Genomic DNA, 21275 nt, shown 5'->3' on the forward strand with positions numbered 1-21275 from the left:
GGGATTATAATTTCTTCTAATAATGTAGTTTTACGAATAATCGAACGTGTTAAATCCGTTGACTTTACTTAATATTTATAGAAATAGCTATGGAAAGCACCGACATATTTGGCATTAGACAATAACATTTAGTGCAAAGTCATACTTAAGTTGGCACATTCGTGTTGACAAACTCAAATTGGTGTGTTTGAACGGCACAAAAACAGTCGGCAAACACGTTGGCAAACTGGTGTGAACGATTGGCAAACGTGTGTTGGTAACTGTCAACCAATGAAAACACGCGCTCTATTCATGTGATTGGGCGGACGAACGACAAGATGAAAGTGATGCCACTTTTAAATTTATAGAACAGGTAACGTATGCAACATATATTTGAAATGTGACAGGATAAATTACGGGGAGTTTCATTCGAAGAACATTCCAAAGACTGTCCTGGTGTTACGATCATTTCTTCGCTGATACATTAATATCAAGATTCCATCCGCAGATAATATATTTTTTTCATTCATATACGTACATATTTACCAGGCGGATATGATTTTTATCACACGTTGTCTTTCCTGTTATGCCCATGATCACGTTAACTTCGAGCGCGTTCCGAATTTCGTAAAACAATCAATTGATAAAGAAAGAAACAATTCATTCAATGTTTATCATGACTTCGTCAAAATACCATGATTTGGTGGTTTTCAAATTTACTACCTGTTTTTTTAAGAGTATCTAAACAGATAGTGAGTTTAACCGCAGCGACAAAAGAAACGCTACCGCTTTTGCCGGCTTTTACAATAAACGAACGAGAACAACAAGAACATCAAGTCTTCATAAACACTCGACGCACTTAAAAAAGTCTTGAAAACGTTAAAAAGCTTTTGATATGACATGTATGTCACTCTTCGAGCCTCTTCACTCCACCATATTAAAAATGTCAAATTCAATTTTTTTTTCGCTGTGCGGTCAATTTACACATTTTGTTCATAATTCGGCATCTTGCGACATTTTTATTAATTTATCAAATTAAAGTCATTGATCGAACTGATTATAAAAACAGGTTATAAATGAAATCCTTAAAAAATCACTCTGAATCAAAGGAACTCACAGAACATGTGAATATGAATTAATTTTTGTCTTTATACATGTGGAAGGATGCGATTGATCGATCGGTATATATTTTTATACAACTTCCAATTTGGAATCATAACCGTCCATGTACGTAGTTTCACCTCAGTTTACCTGGATATCTTATTGATTATTTATGAAATGATGTTTATCATTAGTCGCAAATGTGTATTTCAGAAAAGTCTGATCTATGGACCTTTCATTCCTTGGAGCCCCTGTGGATTGGTCGTGCATCACAAAGAAAGTGCAAGTAGTTAACAAAGCCAAATTACTTGAATATAAAAGGTCAGTAAATTTTGGAAATGGAATCAATCAACAATTTATTTTCATGATCCTTTTATGTCCGTTGTCTACGGAACATTTAACGTTTTCGATGGGAATATATATTTCACCGCATTATCAGAATATTTTTGACTCACTGGCCGGGGTTCAAGTTGTTTTAAGCAGAGTAATAGGAAAGAACAGAACAATATAACAGTATTTTTCTCACTCACCCTTGAGGTGTTTCGAGGAAATGGTGCATAGAAGTAACATTCAAGGGTATGAAAGGCAATTTGTATTTCAAATGGCAAAAAAGTAGAGTACATATTCAGTTGAGTTCTAACAAATGATGATGACATTTTTCGACTGGATCAATCGACGAAACGTCGAGGGTTGAGTAGAGGACAAATGAAGCTAACTTCAACAGTCAGCTGTTAAAGCAAAATGCTAAAGCAATGACATGTATTCTTTTCACACCTAGAGTCAGGTGTGGCAAATACGGCATTTACACTTTTCTACCGTCGAACTCACAGGTCAGTTAAAAATTAAAAGAGGGCGATCTTAAATGTCTCCTCGATAGAACCTTGTTGTATTTCACTACAATCATATCTTACGGCTTATTATGTTGTACAAGGTGATTAGAGTCTCCGTGACGTCTTTTTTGTGTCGCTAAATAGAAACCGTCGTGCCGTTTCATATGGAAGCTACTGACGAAAACTTGGTGGCTTTGCTTAAATTTGCGTCGCGCAAATATGAGGTAAATGTTTAAAAACGAAAGGGTGCAGCAGAAATAGTGAATACCACATTTGACACACCGTTACATACCGGGGTGTAAGGGCGTGTCAAATGCTGCACTTAACCTTTTTGCTACGCATTTACCCCTACGTTTTCAAACATTTACATCTTATTGTGCGAAGACAGATTTGAGAAAATCCATGATAGGTTGAAATGGTAACTTTTTATTTTAATCGGGTAAACTGTCGTGCAAGGACCACTTGTACAAATAGCAGTCACGTCACATATTTCCTCGAGTATCATTTAAAATTTTGTAACCACTTTATCCATATCTACTTAGCTTCAGTGTAGCCCCTGAAGAAGGTTAAACCTGTCTAACCGAAATTTTGGGCATTGAATTTACCCTTTTCAGCCGTCCTTTCAATTGGTTTTATGTTGTATTTTAATGTTTATTTTGTTGCAACGCAAGCAAAGGGCGACTCCAGCTATTAAGTCTTTGATAAAACCCTTATGCTTGGCATTAAAATGAACTGAAGGTTATAGAGCAGTGTTTTCATGTGTGTTCCATTTTTTTTTTTTAAATCTATGCCGAAATGGAGAATTCTGCTCGAATCCACACTATTGCTCGCAGCCGCAAATTCTGCCAGCAGTATTTATCCAAGCTCCCCTGGAATTGAGAAAAGTAGTGCGATCTGTTTATATTTTAAATGAAAACGAAATATTTAAATTTTATTTAACACTCCTCATTATATGTGCAATGGATTTTCTTTCGCTTTGAATCAGTTATGAGCATGTAAAGCACTCATATGATACTAGCTGAGGACTAATCTAGATAGTCACAAACAAGTTCGAGCTGAGTGGATTGTGAAAACTTACATTTCACATTGAAATTGTGTTTACATACAACAGTGTTTGAAGTGTACAAGAACAAATAAAATTAGTATTAGATGCAGCCACTGATTACCCTACACGGCTAGCATTAAAAGGGAAATAAATTTACTCCATGTGAGAATTCAGTTGTAGCAGTAAGAATAGTTCAGATTCTTAATCGGAATTTTCCTAATATAAATGTACCTTTTGATTGATACGATCGAATGCGATATGAAAGCAAAATCCATTGTTGTGTTGTGCTTAATTGAATACAGTACAGTTATTAAGTTGCTGTTGGCATTCATTATCGCATAACGTGTTGATTCGATTCGCTACCTTTCTTGGCACTATTTTTTTTTCTCACTAAATCATCCAAGGCCACTGAACAATAACTGCAGTTTATTATATCCTTGTTTAATTTAAAGCTTTGCAAGATGCGAATTTGCCAAAGAGATTAACGCAATTTTTTTTATGTGTTTCTCTATAGGAAATTTCTTTCAAGCAATTGTTTCGGGAGTTTAGCAAACTGAATAATATCGCGTTTTATTAAAATTTCACAATTTAAAAAATTGAACCGTGGTGTTGAAAAACAAATATGAAAAATAAACGGTGTGTAAAGAAAGCAAAGGCTTGTAAAAATAAGTACAAGATTAACTCCAGGCCGTGCAAGATAAAACTGTCCACAAAGAGGCCAATAAGTCCTTAGGCAATGTCCATTATTAGTTGACCATCTCATAAGGCGCGAAAATCGCTTTAAAAGGCGATAATATGTCAAAAGCTGTTTAAAACGACGCCTAAAACTGTCGAGCTATGTAAAGACAAATTGAATGAGCCGGACGCTCCGGGCAGCTGTGTTTGTGAGAGCTACACGCTGATTGGTTGGCCAATGGGTCGTTTTGTGCGTTAGGAAATGTACATCTTTGTTTTGAGCATTGAGAGCTGTACACCTACGGAATGGTTACATGGTTCGTCAAATCAAATTTAACTCGCTGTTGCGGAACAAAGGAAGAAAACACTTATTAGCCAGACTGATAAGGATAAATCGACACAAATAATTTCATTCAACGAAAACCATTCGGAGCGTAGTTAATAACAACGGAGAACGAAGGTGGGTGGAACTTTGGTGATGTGTAAAAAGCCTTTTTCATACATAAAATTGAGTCGGAAACCTTTAAGTCTGTTAAGTTTAGGTCACTATAATGATAGCTATCTCTTTATTGCACAAAGCCTGATTCATGATTGCTTTATTGATTTTTTTCCCTCGGTGAGCCGAAAAGTTTAGTAGCAATGCGCCGCGAAAGCAAAATGCGAGTTGTAAAAGAAAAACGTGTTCAGCTCTTAAAGTTACAAGGCAGAGTAAAGGGCATGATGAATTTAAACGAAGGCAATGTATTTATTAGACGATATATGTTGCATTTTATATCAGATTTTATTACGAATGGAGTCTCAGTCGTGTAATGACTTGTCTGTCTCTGATCAATTTTAAATTCATGGCAATTGAAAATTTAGATTTATTTCACATTTTGCTTGAAGCTTTTTTTTTTGCCGTTTGATCTTCTTTCTAGTTGTAAGTTGCGATAGCAAAATTTCAACACCACTGACTCTTATAGACCACACTGTAGGGGAATACATCTAATATCTTCGACACAAATCGTCAATATAAACCAATATTGATGATAGATAAGGAAAGGGCAATTTGTATCTATGCAAACATCAATAGCGAAGTCTGCTGACGAGAACTTATGACTAAGGACTGTTTAAACAATTTAATTCAGGCCCGGTTTCTCCATGTTATACAGATCAGTGACGGTCTGTATCAATTCTCAAAGACAAGGCTGATTTCTGTTGTTCAATCATTGTTTTAACGAAAGTAAAAAGAAAAATCCTCATTCAGCTGCCTGACTTCATTTCTCACCGATTAATTTTTTTCTTACAAAAAAAGTGGGAAATGTATTTTTCTGATTATCGGGAACTCTTTTGTTCGAGTCCCATGTTATTTATTATTATTATTATTGTTTTTTTACTGAAGGCCGGAATCTGGTACGCCGGTCCGGAGTTTTGCGCCAAAGATGATGAAAACAGGATATTTAATTTCATGTAAAACGGGTGAATTAATAACACTACACAAGAACGTTCTACCAACGGACGCTCGCCTATTTGTATTGTTATTTAAAAATATAAAGTCAGTGCATTACTTAGATTGAAATTGACGAGAAGGTGCGAGGAATTTTCTCTCTGGGGGAGAGGGAGTTGTTGCATTACGGGAAGTCAGGAAATGCTTATTCTAACAGGTCTTTTGGTAGGTTACAGTTACAGTTACAGATTTCTCAGAGTATCAATTAAATCTGGAAATAGCGGCCTGTCATGTTAGAAAGTATTTGTGTAATATTGCAGCACGTACTCTTTATTCTTGATATAAACTAAAAGGAATGTAAGTGTTAGGATTGAAGGTTTTGCTCGTAGATATTCTTTGCCTCTAGCTTTGACATTTGGGGATTTTTTTTGGTCTTAACTTTAACCCAAGAGAATACTTGGGAGGTCTCGATTAGTCCGTTACAGCTTTAGTCCCGTGGAGTCTTGGTTAAACCCGAGGGAGTATTTTTGTATTGAATTATAACTTCATTTGCACCTCCCCCATACTTATAAAACCAAGAACTTTCCTGATAGTATAATATTAAAAGTAGATGCCAAGAAGGAGCCTTTTGTTTTAACCTGAGGCGAAATGTATCCTTTATTGGAAATTGTCCAATTAAGAGATCACTGCAGTGTCACGGAGGTCTCCGAATCAATTTTTTTTTTCTTAAATTATAAAGAAAATATATAAATCGCTTTTAAATTCTCTCTGGGAGAGTGTAATAAGTGAAGAAGCCTGCCATTCCCCAAGTACTTAATTGATCGATTGTGTTATAAAATGACTGCTATTGTGTTTGAAATTGACTTAACGAGACGGCATTCAAGACAGTACAGAGCCTTTCAAACTCTTCAAAATTTCAACAAACGCAAGTAAATCTTCGTCGCTTTTTTTTTTTTTTTTTTTTTGCCTGCTTTCGCATATTTCACGTTCCGAGGACCCTCCGAGCCATTGCACATCATCGTGTCTGGGTTGCCTGTGACACGGCTATACGTTCTTCAAACTTTGCCTTTTTAATATTAATATTATGAAACGTTACATGGCGCGACTTTCCATGAAATGATCGAGTGCGCTTTACATCATAAAAATCAAAACTAATCCTAAAAGGGGTAAATTGACAGTGATTGATAAATATTACAAGGCGTTTCCATGGTTTCTTATTTAACAGTGATTTTGGCCCTTTTGAGCCAAATTAAAGTAAAATGCACATTTGAAACGAAACTCGCGGATTGTCTCTCATGGGACAAGTAGAATGTAGATGACAGTTCAATTTTTGACTGAAGCCATTGGAAAGAGCTTCCGTAGCTCTTATTGACGACTTGGTTAGGTTTTATCAGCGCCATGCTGGACGAAAAACAAAACCTGGACTTGCTTGCTGATTTCCTCGCCTTTTGTCCACCATTTTCTGTATTCCTAGCCTAGTATCAGTTGGCAAATAATTTTGTTCCTACAGTTATGGAAATAACTTCCAATCAGTCCGACACAGTGTAGGTACATGTAGTATCTAGTCTAAGGGAGCAAGGATGGCTCAGTGATTGGAGCGCTCGCCTCCCACTAATGCGGCGCGGGGTCGGTGATTCCGGCCCGATACCATATGTGGGTTGAGTTTGTTGTTGGTTCTCGCCTTGCTCCGAGCGTTTTTCTCCGGGTTCTACGGTTTTCCTCCCTCCACAAAAACCAACATCTCCAAATTCCAATTCAGCCAGGACAGAGGACCCACATGAAAACCAGCTAAGGCTGATGCAGCTTTTTCTAGGTATAAAGATATTTTTACTTTCTTTCGTTCAGTAAGTTAACCTTTATATTTCAACTTAATTAGGTTTCTATTCGAATTCTCTTGGAATCGCCATACATGTGCTCAAGAATTATTTCTCTCGCATAGAAAGGGAGATCGCCTCCAGTCACAGGCTAGAAGTTTGTATTCTGAAAGACACAGTCGATCCTGTTGTTAGAAAAAAATTAAATAGACATTCTGGCTTTATTCGATTCGAGGACAGTTTAAAAGCTTTCGGTTGCTTAGGACTACAGACCAAAATGAAAAAATGTGCATGGCAAATGTATATAAAAACTTAGGTGACAGAAAACTAAAAAAATTACGACAGACAATATATAAAAGTAAAAAAAGTGTTGATGACCTAGCAAAATTGGAGACTCGTGGCTACTTTAAGAAACGGCCTTGAATCGGTATTAGCACAACAATTTGACGCAGTTTACTACCGCTAAAAAATAACTCAAGTTCATTAATCTGTTAAGATTCTAGCTGGCCTACAAGGCTTACTAACCGGGGTCACACCACTAGGGTGGTATTTGACAAATCATGTACATTTCAATATATGAAAACGTGCATTTTCGAACAGATCAGCCATGTACTTAGAAGACATCGCACTAGGGCATTCGATTCCCCGAGGCTGTAGGTGACTTAATTCTGTCTTCATCAAGAAAAAAAATATATTTTCAACTTCTCCGTTCACCACGATGGCCGAAAAACAACGTTCATTACTCCACGTGTGCAGTAATTCCCTTTTCGTTACACCAAATTTATTTTGCAGATTCTATGTTTTACTCATAACCTGCGCGAAAGCGTGAGGAAAATGAAACGGAATTTTTGTGTGCCATTCTACAGTCTAACTCTGTAATTTTACGTTTTGTAGGTACAGATTAGGATTCTTCCATCGATTACTTGTTTTATTATTTATGAATTCAAAATTATTTCAAATTGTGTAAACAACGAAACATAGCATTTTAATGGTGAGACTTTCGATCACATTGGATGGCCGACTCGAGTCCAAATGACAAAATGTATACGAATTTTGGAATAATACGAATAAAATCCGAATACGTTTTTGTCCTAATACGACTATGAAAGTGATTTTATTTGACATTCCCGGGATTGCAAAATACTAAACCGCGGCTTACGGTTAGGACTATGACTGGTAGCGGCTATCCAGCTGCTTGTGCATATATTTTATCTTATTGTATGTTTGGTCAACCACTTATTTTATTATAATTAGTGGGCTACAAATAATACTAAAAATTTAATAATAGCACAGACGCAGCTTTATCCTACCTTATACTTAATAAGTTTTTAGGACTCCCCCGACAAGCACCCACCAGGTCATGTTAACGTACATTTATTTAGTTTACTTGGTTGTGCTGTACTGAATTAGCTATTAATATCGTATAATAACTAGGCAAATATCCAGGGCTGTGAGACAATTAGTCAGTCATGTACATACATACATGGTAATGAATTGTCTACTTCAGTTCATATACGGTTTTCCCATCTTTTTACTAGACAAATATCGGATTTATTTACTCATGAGTGGTTGTCATTTATTGGCGGTCCAGTCAGTAACGATTCGTTGCCCTTCGAGTTAAAAATGTTACCAGTGATGACATTAACGTTTCTAGAGAAACGCATTTAAGTGATTTCCGTTATTTATAATTTAAGTAATTTGTTCAACCACAACTTTGTCTGAGGCCAGATATCGAGACAGTGTGTGTTATCACCAATATTGTGTTGTTTCAACGACATATGAACGAAACAAGGATTTTGTTAAAGGTCAGTTGGGGTAATTTATTTCCCCACATTTCAACCTTCCTAGTTACAGGACGATTGCATAGCCTTCTTAATGCTATAATCTTCTTACACCACAAGAAGACTGAAAGCCATTTCTTTCGCCACATCGATTTAAAAGGTACACACTTTTTTTTTTTTTTCGGGCAGCAACTTGAATAACGGTCGATATACCCGGTTATTCAGAAAAACCTTCGTATAGCTTAATGTACGACGAACGATGTTTTTTCCAGGACCTAGCGAACGAGTCCTTTGAAACTGAAACGATCGTTATGTCCCAGCCAAGACTTAAGAAGTAATGTGCTCTATTTTAAAGATCCCTTTCTAAAAGTATATAGCTTTTTTCTTTTTTTTTTTTTTAATTTAAGTCCAATTTCAGTACAATTTCGTGCTCGTCGAAACAACGCAATGGCTTTCTTCGTTGAAGTTTCGTTGAGGTTGACTTAAGTCACTGATGTTGATGTTTTGTCTATTTGCGATTTGACCGAGCTAGAACAAATTTAAAATTCACATTTCACGCCGGAATCGATTAAAATTCCGTTAGAAGCTTGCGGTCATCCTCATCATCATTTAAATTTATTTGCCACGATAAAGAAGTGTATGACCTCCAAAAACCTCAAGCGCTTCTAACTAAGTATGATGAAATTCGCATCTTCCCTATCTAAGTCTTTATGAGAATGCCCTTTACTAGTTTCAAATATCTTTTTTGTTCCAGAGATACTCAAGTTTATAAAATATGTAAATTTACCAAGTGGTGACGTCATAAACCCAACGAAATTTTTGATCAAATTTGATGAAGAAAGATATCTCAGCCAATTTGTATCAGGAATGTTTAAATCTTTGCAGTAAGATTCTACTAGAGGTATTCCACAATATGAACCTGACAGTTTTGTTACCATGGCAACATACTGGGTTCCAAACCTCTACAATATTAAACGATTTTCCACCTTTGGCATTCCATTTGCCAATGGCGCCTCATCTGCATGATACAGCAGGCATGTCAACGTAAGCTAAAAATATATAACTTTTTCACATAGCGTTAGGGCAGCCATTTTATTATTTTTATTATTTTTTTTTTTGTCAGTGTAAAAAGCAGACTCGATTTCCAGCCGCCGTTCGGGACTCAATCTGGAGAGCGGCGGATCTCGTGCCTATGTAAAACACAGCCTGCGGATTGGAGACTGCATGACCGGCGGTAAAATGCAGACTGAGGGCAAACTACCATTTCCATCATTGATAGCTAACCGTAAACAGGCTAACCGGAGCGTCATTCAGGCTAACCTGAGTGATATTCAGGCTAACCGGAGTGCAGATTTTCACTACGATTACCCTGAATACATGTAGCCCTGTTTATGGTTGGCACTCGATAATGGAAGTGTAACACGATATATATATACTTAAAAAGTCTATAGTCTGCAGACTGCATTTTACCCCCGGTCTACAGTCTGTAGTCCGCAGTCTGCGTTTTACGCTGACCGATCTGGCAGTGCCAAACGCTCGCGTTGCGTTACATTGTGACGGTTGTGACAGGAAATGAATTCGGTTACAAATACGAGATCCAATGTGACTTACCTCAGTTACCTTGGCATAGTTAATCTATTAGTGGTGTTAATTTCCCCTCTAGATGGATTTAGATAGCCTGTGTACGTTACAGCCGCCCTCCCCAAGAGTGCTGCTGTAAACACAGGCTAGATTCAAAGCGATTTCAGCTTATTTCAAGCCATAAAACTCTTCAGTCGTATTCAGAAGCGTCAAGCCAAACCTTAACGACCTCCCAGCCCAATGGCTGCTCTTTCTGTGAAATGATTCCGCTGCCAAGTAACTTCTGCATTGTGTGGTATACAGGACTAAACTTTGCTTCTTGACATGCCATTGAATTTCTTAATTCGATGGGGTCTTACGTCTTTTCCCTCTTTTGGCAAATATCAGAGCCGGTATCAGAGTCACACAAGATGTTTCTGCTCGCATGCCAGCTTAGCAACCTAGCCTTCGCGCCAAACCAACCAAATTAGCGGGTATTTCTTACTGTAAACTAAGTTACGTTCATCATGCCTAAACGTACCTCGACCTCCGGGGTATTTGAACAACTTCGCTCTCTCAACGGCAAAATTCGTTTCTTTTGGCCCGTTTATCGAACTCCCACTTTCTTGAACATTTCTTGTTTTCGTAGACGTTTGATTTCTTGAGTGAGAAAAAATTATTGCACGTTGGTGACATAAATAAGTGGATTGAAGACCCCGCGACATACATGAAAGTAAATTGTATGATACTCAACGATCAATTGTCATGGAACTTTTTTGAAAAGGTTATACCCCTAGGCCCTATTGATATTTCAGACTCTCGTTATCGGCAACATTTTTTTTATTTCAATTCCTGGGAGAGTTGGAGATAGAGGAACTCTAATCAGGTTAGATAACGCCAATTTCTGCTACCCATCTGTGTACGGCCAAAATCTACTCCTCGTTTATCTACTGGGTCAACTTGTACTTGAGCAAAAGTGGCTTTTCTCACGGCATCTATATTCATTGTTCCTTTTTCCTTTAAATTAGGCAACAGGTTTTGTTAATTTACTGAAAATTTTTGCTTTATAAAGAATAAAATGAAGTCTTCTTTTAATTAACTGACCCTTCTTCCAGTGTCGAAAATAACATTTGAAATAACTGCCTCAGGCGCTCATTCGAGAACATACGAGAACCGTTGTTAGTCATTTATTGTATTAACTAATTCTTTCATTAAGTCGCATGATAAGTAACTTTTACTGTAAAAATGTGATATGATTATGCAAAAATGTTTTATTAATTTGTTTTGGAGTTAAAAATCTCAGCCGGAACCAATTGATTTAACGCAGGAGACAAGCGAACTTTTCTAATTTCAATAACTAAAACAAGGCGATAATTCCAAATGTTTTGAATATGTAATTAAAAAGGAGACAGAAAAGGGTCAACATGATAATGTAATCGTTAGCATTGCGCACGGAATTTCAACCCAAAAAGGTTTCGAGTAATTTCTGACCATATGTGTAAAACAAAACAATAGGGGAGATGACCCAAAGATAACGCGGTCGAAAACAACTTACATGCAAAGCCATAAGCGCAACGCGAGTTATCACTGCAAGTGAAGAGCTCCAGTCAACGTAAATACCAGACTGAAAGTTTAAGTTTAATCCCAATAGGTACGTAATTTAGTGTCTTTGAAGCTACAATGTTTACTTAAGCCTTAAACTACACAAAAAGTCAAATTAAGAAACCAGTCCATTGACAGCTGTTCTTGTATCGGCATCGTCACCAAAAACACCTCCATAATTTCATTTTTGGTGCGACAACGAAAAGTCAGATTTCAGATAGCCAAACCTGACTTTTGTTGAACTGGCTTTAAAGTGTTCGGTCACAATGGAACAAGTGTGTGATGTATTGTGTTTACAATAGTCCAAAGAAAGGTACATTATTAATTAGGTCTTAGCTTTGTGGCGAGTCCAAAGGGATTAAAATACTTAAGATACAGTAGGGAGCGTCTGTTTTTGTATCCGCCTCCTTACAGCTTAGATTTTCGTGTTTTCCTTAAACAGAGAAATAAGGTCAGTGGTTTTGGTTTGTTTTTATCATTAATTTTAGATTTAGGGGTATGAAAACAAACCGGAAAGTCCAACAAGCTTGTCAAAGAATTGCTTTACAGTGAAGATAACGTCGAAACGACTTTGGGGCCATGTTGCATAAAATGTTCGTTCCACAGTCAAAACTTCGTGACTTATCAAAGTTAAATCTTACTTTAATTTTCTCTCATTTCCGACATAAGAGGTTAAAGCATAAACAAGCACAGCTTCGGCTGTATTATCCGGCTCAATGGGAGGTATGTTTTCTTCGCCAATATAACAACTGTTTATCAAAATATTTAATAAAGTGCGCAGTTTGGTGTTTACCGAAAGCTTTGTGTTAATAAGAGGCGAGCCCACCGTCTTAGGCGAAAACCATCCATCTTGCAGGTAGCATAATAATGCTTGAGTTCTGTTACATGGACTGTTGTTGCAGTCAACACTGAGTTTATTTCGATTCCAGGTGTTAATGGTCTTTTTGTTTCTTGTGAATTGCAGGACTGTGCTTGGACGCGGCGTAACTGTTTTATTCACAGGAAGAGAGGGAACATTGGTCCTAGCTGCAAGGTACACTGTTTCGCAATGCTTGTACTGGACTAGGTTTGTTTTACACTACACAGCTTAAACTTGCGCGTACTTAAGTTCCAAATCTTTTGCGCCTGAATAGTTTATTTCAATCGTTCAGTTTCAAGTGGTAAAGTCACAATTTCACGTGGTTTACTGATGGCGACAAGTTGCCACTGAAATTAGTACAAATAAGGAATTTCTTATGGAGGTGCACAAATTCGCATACGTCGGTTTCATTTTACTTCTATTTGTTTTCAAGTGCGTTTCAAACGTTACGTTTCAAAATAGACATCAAAACCGCTAACCAGCCATAAGTTAATACAGAACTAAACAGCTCCGCGGTGTACGAAACAATTAAAAAAATAGCTCTCCTTTTGTTTTTTGAAGCAGTTCAATTTAGGTCTCAATCTGTAAGCAAACACAAACTGGCCAAAGAACCGACAAAAAGTTCGAAGCAATTTTTGGCATTAGAATATGAACAATTATTTCTGTAGCTCTTCCGTGCATTATTTAGTTACACAACTTAACGGATATTTGAATAACAAAACTATCCGGTTTATTGCAATCTTTGCGCATTTGAATGACAATACAATCGACAGCAAATCGTGTTAAGGATTTGGAGTGATTAGGGACAAAAACAAACCTTCAGCACATTCAAAGTACTAAGTACATTCCATTGTTGAAGGGAAAATAGAGCAACATTTAATTTCAAGCAGAAAAAGCATTTGCAGAATGTCCACATATTAACACTTTCATAGTAATTGGAGAAAGAACTATATCGTAACGGTACATAACTATATTTGTAGGTGCCTTAACAACCCTTCACGTTGGAAATAGGCTTAAAGACCGAAAAGTTATATGGTTAGGTTCTAATCTCACTAGAATTGACTTATAACTAAACCAACATTCAATTTTGGTAACTTAAAAGATTTCCGTTGCATTCAGCGTCACAGTAGACCACAGAGTGGAAAGAGTTAAATGTGTTTAATATATTTGTCTTTTTATTTCAAATGTTATGCTTCATTTAAGCTTTTCTTTCTGCATAGCATAATTAACTTCACTTTCACAAAGCTATTTTAGACTTTTGCTAACTAAGCTTAACTACCATGGAAATTTCTAGTAAAACGTATAAAAGTGTTTTTGATCGCCCCTGTACAGTCATTTAAGGTAGCTGGGTAACATGTGCAGCGCGTTATTTAAAGCCAGTCAAGCGTGATCGTGCTTGTTAAAAAGAGACATCTAATTTTTTTTTTCACTGACCCTGTATTAAGCATGTATATACAGCCACGTTGATGCAGTCTACTAAATAAAAGCTAAACACTCGTTCTTTTCATGTGACCTTAATTTGAACACGATCCTAAACAACGACACGCATCTCAAAAACATTTGCAGACATCCACGTACAGGGGGCGGTTTCTTGCTAATCACAATGATCAGTCTGGTAACTAGCGGTGAGAAACCCATCACGGTGGCTGGATGGGAAGGGAGATTTACGAGTGACAGCTGTCGGTTAAAACAATCGAGTTTTTTTCGAAGTTAGTTAACATTTTAGCCATGCGTTCGTCAGTTGTCAGTGATGGTTACCACGTTTGAAAGTTGTCCGTAGTTTAAAACATCATAGCCCATTTTTTCATCTAGACCCTCAGTAATTGGGCATCCTTTGGACAAAGCTGTTTTTATCTCTCGCGCATTTTTCCCACGGCAAAAGGTTGAGGTGGGCGTTCATTGACCAACAGAGTGCTTTCAAGAGATTAACATATTATTACTTGTCAAGGCCTTAGAACCGTCCGTGCTGTCAAATGGGTACAATAATATAATAGGTTTGTAAAAGGTTTGATTTACATAAAAGAAAGAAATCCTGCTTCACATGGACAGCTCATAGCATTTTAAATCCTATTTGCTATGATCTGTATCAGGACAAGCAAAATTCTAGTTTAAGGTGGTTAATTCCATTTAAGGACAAGACAGACTGGACTTAAAACCTAAATAGAAATGATAATTACAACCCACCCTCTCCCCTCCCCCATCACAAAACAATTATATAAACCCTTTTCGTGTAGTGAATCTCATTACACCACCAGGGGATATTATTTTTAATGAGGACAGACCTTAAGAATGATGTAAGACCTTTGATTCAGTTTGTCATAAGACTGGAGAAATACAGACTTTTCAACCCCACTCCTAACCAGCCCTCAGTAATCTTTATGAATGAGTGTTTTGTTTGGATATAAATTAAATTATACTCGGTCTCTCCTTTTTATAAATTTCATTTGTTTTTAATTTCCAGACTATTCCTGAAGATTTGAAACTATGCTCCACCCTTTGTTTCTCGTCTTCACTCTCTGCCAGTTCGCTTCTGAATCCCATGCCATATTTCTCCCTTATTGGTCGAAAAGAAACCACTCGGAGTCTTCATTCCACATTCCATACACTTCTCTGGCCCTGGACGGCCCAAACATGTTTGGCACAAAGCTTCAATACTACCGGGACTTGTCGAAAAACTACTCCATGGATTACCGCTGTGCAAATGGACTGCCGATCTCCATCGCTTGGCACCAGTACTCCCCATACACTACGGTTATTCAAACGAAGTACAAAGGAATTTCAGGATTAACTGTGGACGGAATGTTTCCAGGAATTCTAAATGCTGTTGTATCGGACTGCTGCCATAAGGATACCCAAGTGTCCTTTGGAAAGTTACTGAAATCAGTACGGAACGCTGAGAGACATATTCAGGAAGACACCTTTGATATGACGTTTCCTCTCTATGGCTATGATGCCTCTTCCGATTCGTTCAGGTACGGTAACATCAACAGGTTGCATACGATGAACTCTTCTTGTTTTCCAAAAACTAAAAAAAAATTGCCTGAAATTTTGGTCTCAATCTGATCTCTTTAATGCCGTGCAGTGCAACAGAACATGAAGTCGTGAGTCACTGTGAGTTTAGGGAATATCTCAAAAAGGTCTTACTCTCAAGAATTATTTGAATTTGATTGAATGAAAGCACAGGAATCAATCAGATACAGAGATTAAGGGCTGAGTAACATCGTAACTATCGGGTTTTCCGTGTTACCAGGCTTTTTAATGTTTTTTTTTTTTTCTTATTTTGTTTTGTTCAGTTTCCTTTTCTTTTGTTTTGTTTTGTTTTCTTTTTGTTTTCAATTTTTTGTTTCAGTTAAGTCCAACAGCCCCCTTTCGATAAAGGTCCGTTAATTCTGTGACGAGGCACAGATAGCTAGGTTTAAGTTGATTGGAGTTTCAATTGTTCCTTTTGTTTAATACGATTTTTAGTAGCATTTCCTTAGTTCTATGTTTTACATTTTTCTCTACAAGGGACCGTGCGTTTATCAGTGTGGTGAGGGCTCCCCGCGTCATCCTCCTAGTACACAATGAACAACAAACGAAGACTCAGACTCACGTGTTGATTACGACCATCGCCAACGCCTGGCCAATGTTGCTTTTTATTCTTGTAACAGCCTCACTCTCTGGTATTATTATTTGGTTTCTGGTAAGTTTTTAATGCTTTTTAATCCAATAATCCATTAGTAACTACAAATAATGCCTTTCCCCTTAGCGTACCCAAATTCGCAATTAGCCAATCAGAAGTCGTGTCTACTGTCTTGATATCCTGCGATATCGAGTCCCTGACCTGATATGGCTATGGTATTATGGTCACATGACCTTTTTTTGCTTCGCTTCTTATAATTAATCAGACCTACACTTCGGCGGCATATCAGGCGAATTTGGTCTAGCAACGGTTAGTATTTTGGCAAGACGTAGTCGAGCGAAAATAACATTTACGAGACCAAACAAGCCTGATATTCCGCTGAAAAGTAGCAAGTAGGTACGATTAGGTATAATTAGTTGACCATCAACTAGAGCAGGGATCTCGGATAATTTCTTTTACGAGGTGCTTGACAGTTCAAACTTGACGTTCCAAATAGGAATTTTGTCGGTGTCCACCTCATTCTAACACTTACAATCCTTCAACGGTCGAACTGCCATCGACCGGCTCACAAGAAAGTAGATGTATGTATATGGGTTTATTTGTTTACTAATCAAACTATTTTTTGTCGGTAGGACCACGCTAGTAACCCTGGAGAATTTCCACCACCGTTTCTACGAGGATCCTGGGAAGGCTTCTGGTGGGCTCTTGTTACCATGACGACAGTTGGGTGGGTATTTGACGTTTTTATTTCTTACTCTGAGGACATGAACATGATTGACTTCATGATCATTTAATTACTGATTAGACTGATTCATTGACTGATTGGATGACGGACTGACGTTCTAATGGACTGACGGCCTGACGGACTGACAGACTGACTAATTGATTGAATTATTTATTGACTAACTGATTGACTGACTGACTGACTGACTAACTCACTGACTGAACGACTGACTGACTGAATGACTGAATGATGGATTGACGGATTGACTGACTGACTGACGGAATGACTGATTGATTGATTGAATGACTGACTGACAGACAGACAGACAGACAGACGGACAGACGGACAGACGGACAGACGGACAGACGGACAGACTGACTGACTGATTTGTGATCGATTGATTTTTTGATCTATTGATTGATTGTTTATTCAATTCCTTAACTCACAGGTATGGTGATCGCTCGCCCAAGTCAGCCCTGGGCCGCGTGTTTTGCATTCTGTGGATTATAACTGGTGTTATCATCATTTCGATATTCACAGCTCTCGTCACAGCCTCGCTATCTGCTAGTACTTTGCAGGTTTTCAAAATCCACGGTTCAAAGGTAAAGTTTGTATTACAATTCAACCACTTACCAGAGAGGAAAGATCCCCTGTATACTCCACATCACCATCATCTTCCTCGTCCTCGTCCTCGTCCTCCTTCTCTTCCTCTTCCTCCTTGCCCCCACCACCACCAAATAAATTGAGCCTCCTTGTTCCCTCACGTTCTTTAATTTGAGCCGGTTCACGATATCTCAGAACGTTTAAACCACAACTCACTGCCTCAGTCTTTGATGACTATACGTATGTGTTATTAACCTAGAGGTATCTCTAAATTCTAATTCTGCAAGACAAATCTCTATCTGTATCCACATGTGGCGCAAATTAAAGAGGTTATAAAAGTCCTTTGGATGTCAGAATACAACATTTCTAATTAGTCGCTTTTATTGTTTGGATTTGCTAATAAAATTGTTATTAATGTTTATTTATTTATTATTATTGTTATTTACTTCAGAAGTTCTCGTTCCTGTCTTGCAGATCGGAGCTGTGAATGGAAGTGAAGAATTCAAACTTGGTGTTACCATGAATGCTGACATGCGAGGTACATACCTGCAGTAGGACTGACCGCCATCAGGTTACCCCTTTAATTATAAGACTGAGAAAGTTACTTTATTGTGATTGGCTGAGAGCAGGCCAATTAATCGTTAATTTTTACTTTTCACTGCAGTGCAAATTAACGCTCTTCTCGGTCATATAATTAATGAGTAATCATGTGAAAGCTCGAGAAATTGACGATTTACAACAACCATGATATTGCTTTAACAATTTATTCAAATGGATGAAAGCTCGTGCAAGTTTGAGAACGGATTTTTCAAATATCACTTATAGTGTAAATCTTCAATTGCACTCGCCTTACCAAGCCAAGCAAAAAGTCAAGATAGTAAAGTCAAGATAACTAACACAGTGATGTGTCGTACAACCAAAATTAATGATCAGTCTTACTCTCGTTACAGTCTTCCCTCACGTACTTAAAATGACGAAAGCTCTCCTAGCACACGAGATTGACGGAGCATTGGTTGACAACTACGTCATCACACACTCTTTAAACCTGATTCAAGAAGAACCAATCAGAATTGAGAGATATATCGATCATAAAATCACCTACGGAGTAGTGTTGGCTAAGAACTCCTCAAAGTTTGAGACATGTCTTCGACACTTCTTGCATAACAACCCGCAAGAAATATTTGAAATAATCGCTGCTAATTTGGTGCCGCTGAAGGTAAGAAATTTATGACGTAATGACTAAGGTGGATAAGAGGAAGAAGTCCTGGGCGTCCAAGTTTCCCCTCAAATATCTTTATTAAGAGTCATTCACCAAAACTCATTGATTGATTGATTGATTGATTGATTGATTGATTGATACTTCTCCAGGCTTAACATGAATCTGTTTGTAACGTTTTAGAATCCGACAGATGACGAGAACCAGCAACTGAAAGCAGCGGAAGGATTATTTTATCAAGAAGACGTGTTTGAACTCGTCATGTACGTGGGTCTTGGTGTCGCCTTCGCTTTCTTTGTGGCCGGTATCACTTGGGAATTCTTGTACCGGAGACCTAAAATAAGTGAGTGTTTCTGTACCATTTTAATTTGCATCATCATTCTTTGCCTGACAAATTTAATTTTCTTTTTTGTTACCCATTTGTATTTTTTTCCTCTTTTAATTACAGGAAACCAGCGAATGCAGTTTGCCCCTAAAGGTACCACCTACTCAGTCAGCGACGAAGAAGTGAAACTCCACCCTTGTGACAATTCTAACCACTCCACCCTAGATAACATGATTGCTGAATATCAAATGTTCCACGACCGCTGGATCGAAGGACTGAAGAAATTCCGTGACAAGGAAATGGCCGCTGACCCGGCTGCTAATGGCAACACAGAAATGGTCGCTGTGTGAGGACGTCCGCCATTTGTTTTTTTCTGTACTAGAGTTTGCACCGTCAAAAAGAAGAATTTTGTCTGCTTTTAATTCTAGATAATTGAGAGCCTTTTCATTCTTGATATCATTCAACCGCTTTTTTGTCGTTACAATATTAATGGCCTTTTCAAGCATTTGAATAGCGAGAAATGTGAAGTCATCAACGTACTTGCCTTTAATATTGAATTCTCGAACCAGCACTCGACGGAACATACGGCATTCGGTAAGAACAATTGATTTTGCAATTCAATGAGTTAAAATCTCCTTCAAGTTAATTGGTTTAACAATGCACCTTGGTTTGGGATTTGAAATTGCAGAAAGGTACATTTATTGTCTTGTCTATTTGCTTATTGTTTTGAACTTCGCAATTCTTTGTTTTGTTGATGCTGCAGCTGTTTTTTACGTTGTTCAAAGTAATAGTTAGGTAAAGAGCTTCGGATATCAAAGCTTTTCCAACGGAGAAAGTTTGGTGGGCTGCTTTGTAAGAAAGCACATCAGAAAACTGTAAGATAACACCAGTAGGTTACTCTGGATGCCTTATGAGATCACGTGATGTGAGAAGTTCAGTGACTTAATGATTACTAAGGAGGACAACAAGCCAACTCAGGAGCAGCACGAGCTGCATTCTGGGCGCTGACGTGAGCGTGCTTCTTGTTCAGTGACATATCAAAACTCTGGCATCGACAGATGCAAGAATTTGCACTCATACCACTCAAATTATTGTTTTTAAAGAACTTAGAGGTGGTAACCTATTATTTACCGTTATTAGCTTTATATTTTAAAACGTTTTACTTGCTTGTCGAAACTAATGCTTTAAGCCTTGCATAGGTTATACAGCTAATGAGGGTGAGTACCATTTCACGGCCATTTCCGGTCTCCGATACCGGACCGAGCCTTGCCTAGCTCCTAGGCCTCGATATTTCGCCGCGGTCACAATTGACCGTGAAGGCCTTGGGCAAAGCCGTACTGGAACTAGGCAAGACCGAGCCTACAGTTTTCGTGTATTGTCGAGGTTGCCAAGCAACTGTTCGCGCCACGAAAACTTGACCAATTTCGGAACGCTTTCGAGTGCTGACGATTCAGTTTTATGTTAATAATGATAAACCTTTGTATATGCGCGGTGTGAATTTAAAGCTACAAGCTTCTGGGCCGGTATGTGTAATTTATGATTGGATAATCATAAAAATTGGAAACTTGAAAAATGTTTCAACGAACACTTACTGCACCAGAACTGAACCACCGAGCAGTGGCTTCCCCGCGAGTCGCGTGTACACAGCACATAAGACATGTTTCAAAACCCATCCGTTAATGAGTTGTAAAAAACTTGTTTGTTTATAAAGGGATTTTTTTCTAGTTCAGTTGTAAATGAATATGCACCACCTTATTTTGCGACACAGTATAGAAATAATTGAAAATGGAATTGAATTCCTAGTGTATCTTGGTTATTGAATATTAAAAATCACAATTGTTAATTTTTCTGTATAAATTAGTGGTTTAGCCTTGATAAATGTTCTCCCACGTTTGATAATTCAGGTGTCACCGGTGTGGCAGATTTATTTTGTTTATAAAGGTTGATTTCCACTTAGTATTATTGCTATGGAAAAAGTTAAGCAATCGTTACGATCACTCGGAAGCAACTCCAGCGGTCGTGGTCATGGTTGCAACCCGCTGGAGTACTCACTTATATGGGCTATATAGGTATGTGCGGCCCCAAAGGGTATGGCTTTTAGCCGTTTTGGTCA

The 21275-nt window shown here is 37.9% G+C and overlaps 3 protein-coding genes across 5 annotated transcripts in view; 2 read left to right on the top strand and 1 right to left on the bottom strand.

Annotated features, from left to right (window-relative positions):
• Positions 1–10787, bottom strand: part of LOC145481098 (uncharacterized) — a 43488-nt gene extending 32701 nt beyond the window's left edge. The window contains exon 1 of the mRNA XM_081459490.1: positions 10753–10787. The gene's annotated coding sequence lies outside the window, so the exon portion shown is untranslated. The remainder of the gene's footprint in view (positions 1–10752) is intronic.
• Positions 1–21275, top strand: part of LOC145481093 (activating signal cointegrator 1 complex subunit 3-like) — a 249180-nt gene that overhangs the window by 60084 nt on the left and 167821 nt on the right. The gene's annotated exons all lie outside the window — the stretch shown is intronic.
• Positions 3465–20574, top strand: LOC145481095 (uncharacterized). Of its 3 annotated transcripts, none has more exons than XM_081459485.1 (9): positions 3465–4090; positions 12778–12846; positions 15134–15644; positions 16180–16354; positions 16927–17021; positions 17467–17620; positions 18096–18159; positions 18572–18837; positions 19021–20574. In XM_081459485.1, exons 3-9 carry the CDS (start codon positions 15157–15159, stop codon positions 19510–19512), a joined length of 1734 nt encoding a protein of 577 aa, XP_081315611.1. In that variant the 5' UTR covers positions 3465–4090; positions 12778–12846; positions 15134–15156; the 3' UTR covers positions 19513–20574. The 3 variants fall into 3 exon arrangements, with proteins under 3 accessions (XP_081315611.1, XP_081315610.1, XP_081315612.1); XM_081459484.1 differs by lacking the exon at positions 3465–4090 and adding an exon at positions 11600–11862; XM_081459486.1 differs by lacking the exon at positions 3465–4090 and having other exon boundaries at positions 12417–12846; positions 19021–19180; positions 19286–20574.

This window comes from Orbicella franksi, chromosome 3, assembly GCF_964199315.1.
Source record: "Orbicella franksi chromosome 3, jaOrbFran1.1, whole genome shotgun sequence".
Lineage (NCBI taxonomy): Eukaryota > Metazoa > Cnidaria > Anthozoa > Scleractinia > Merulinidae > Orbicella > Orbicella franksi.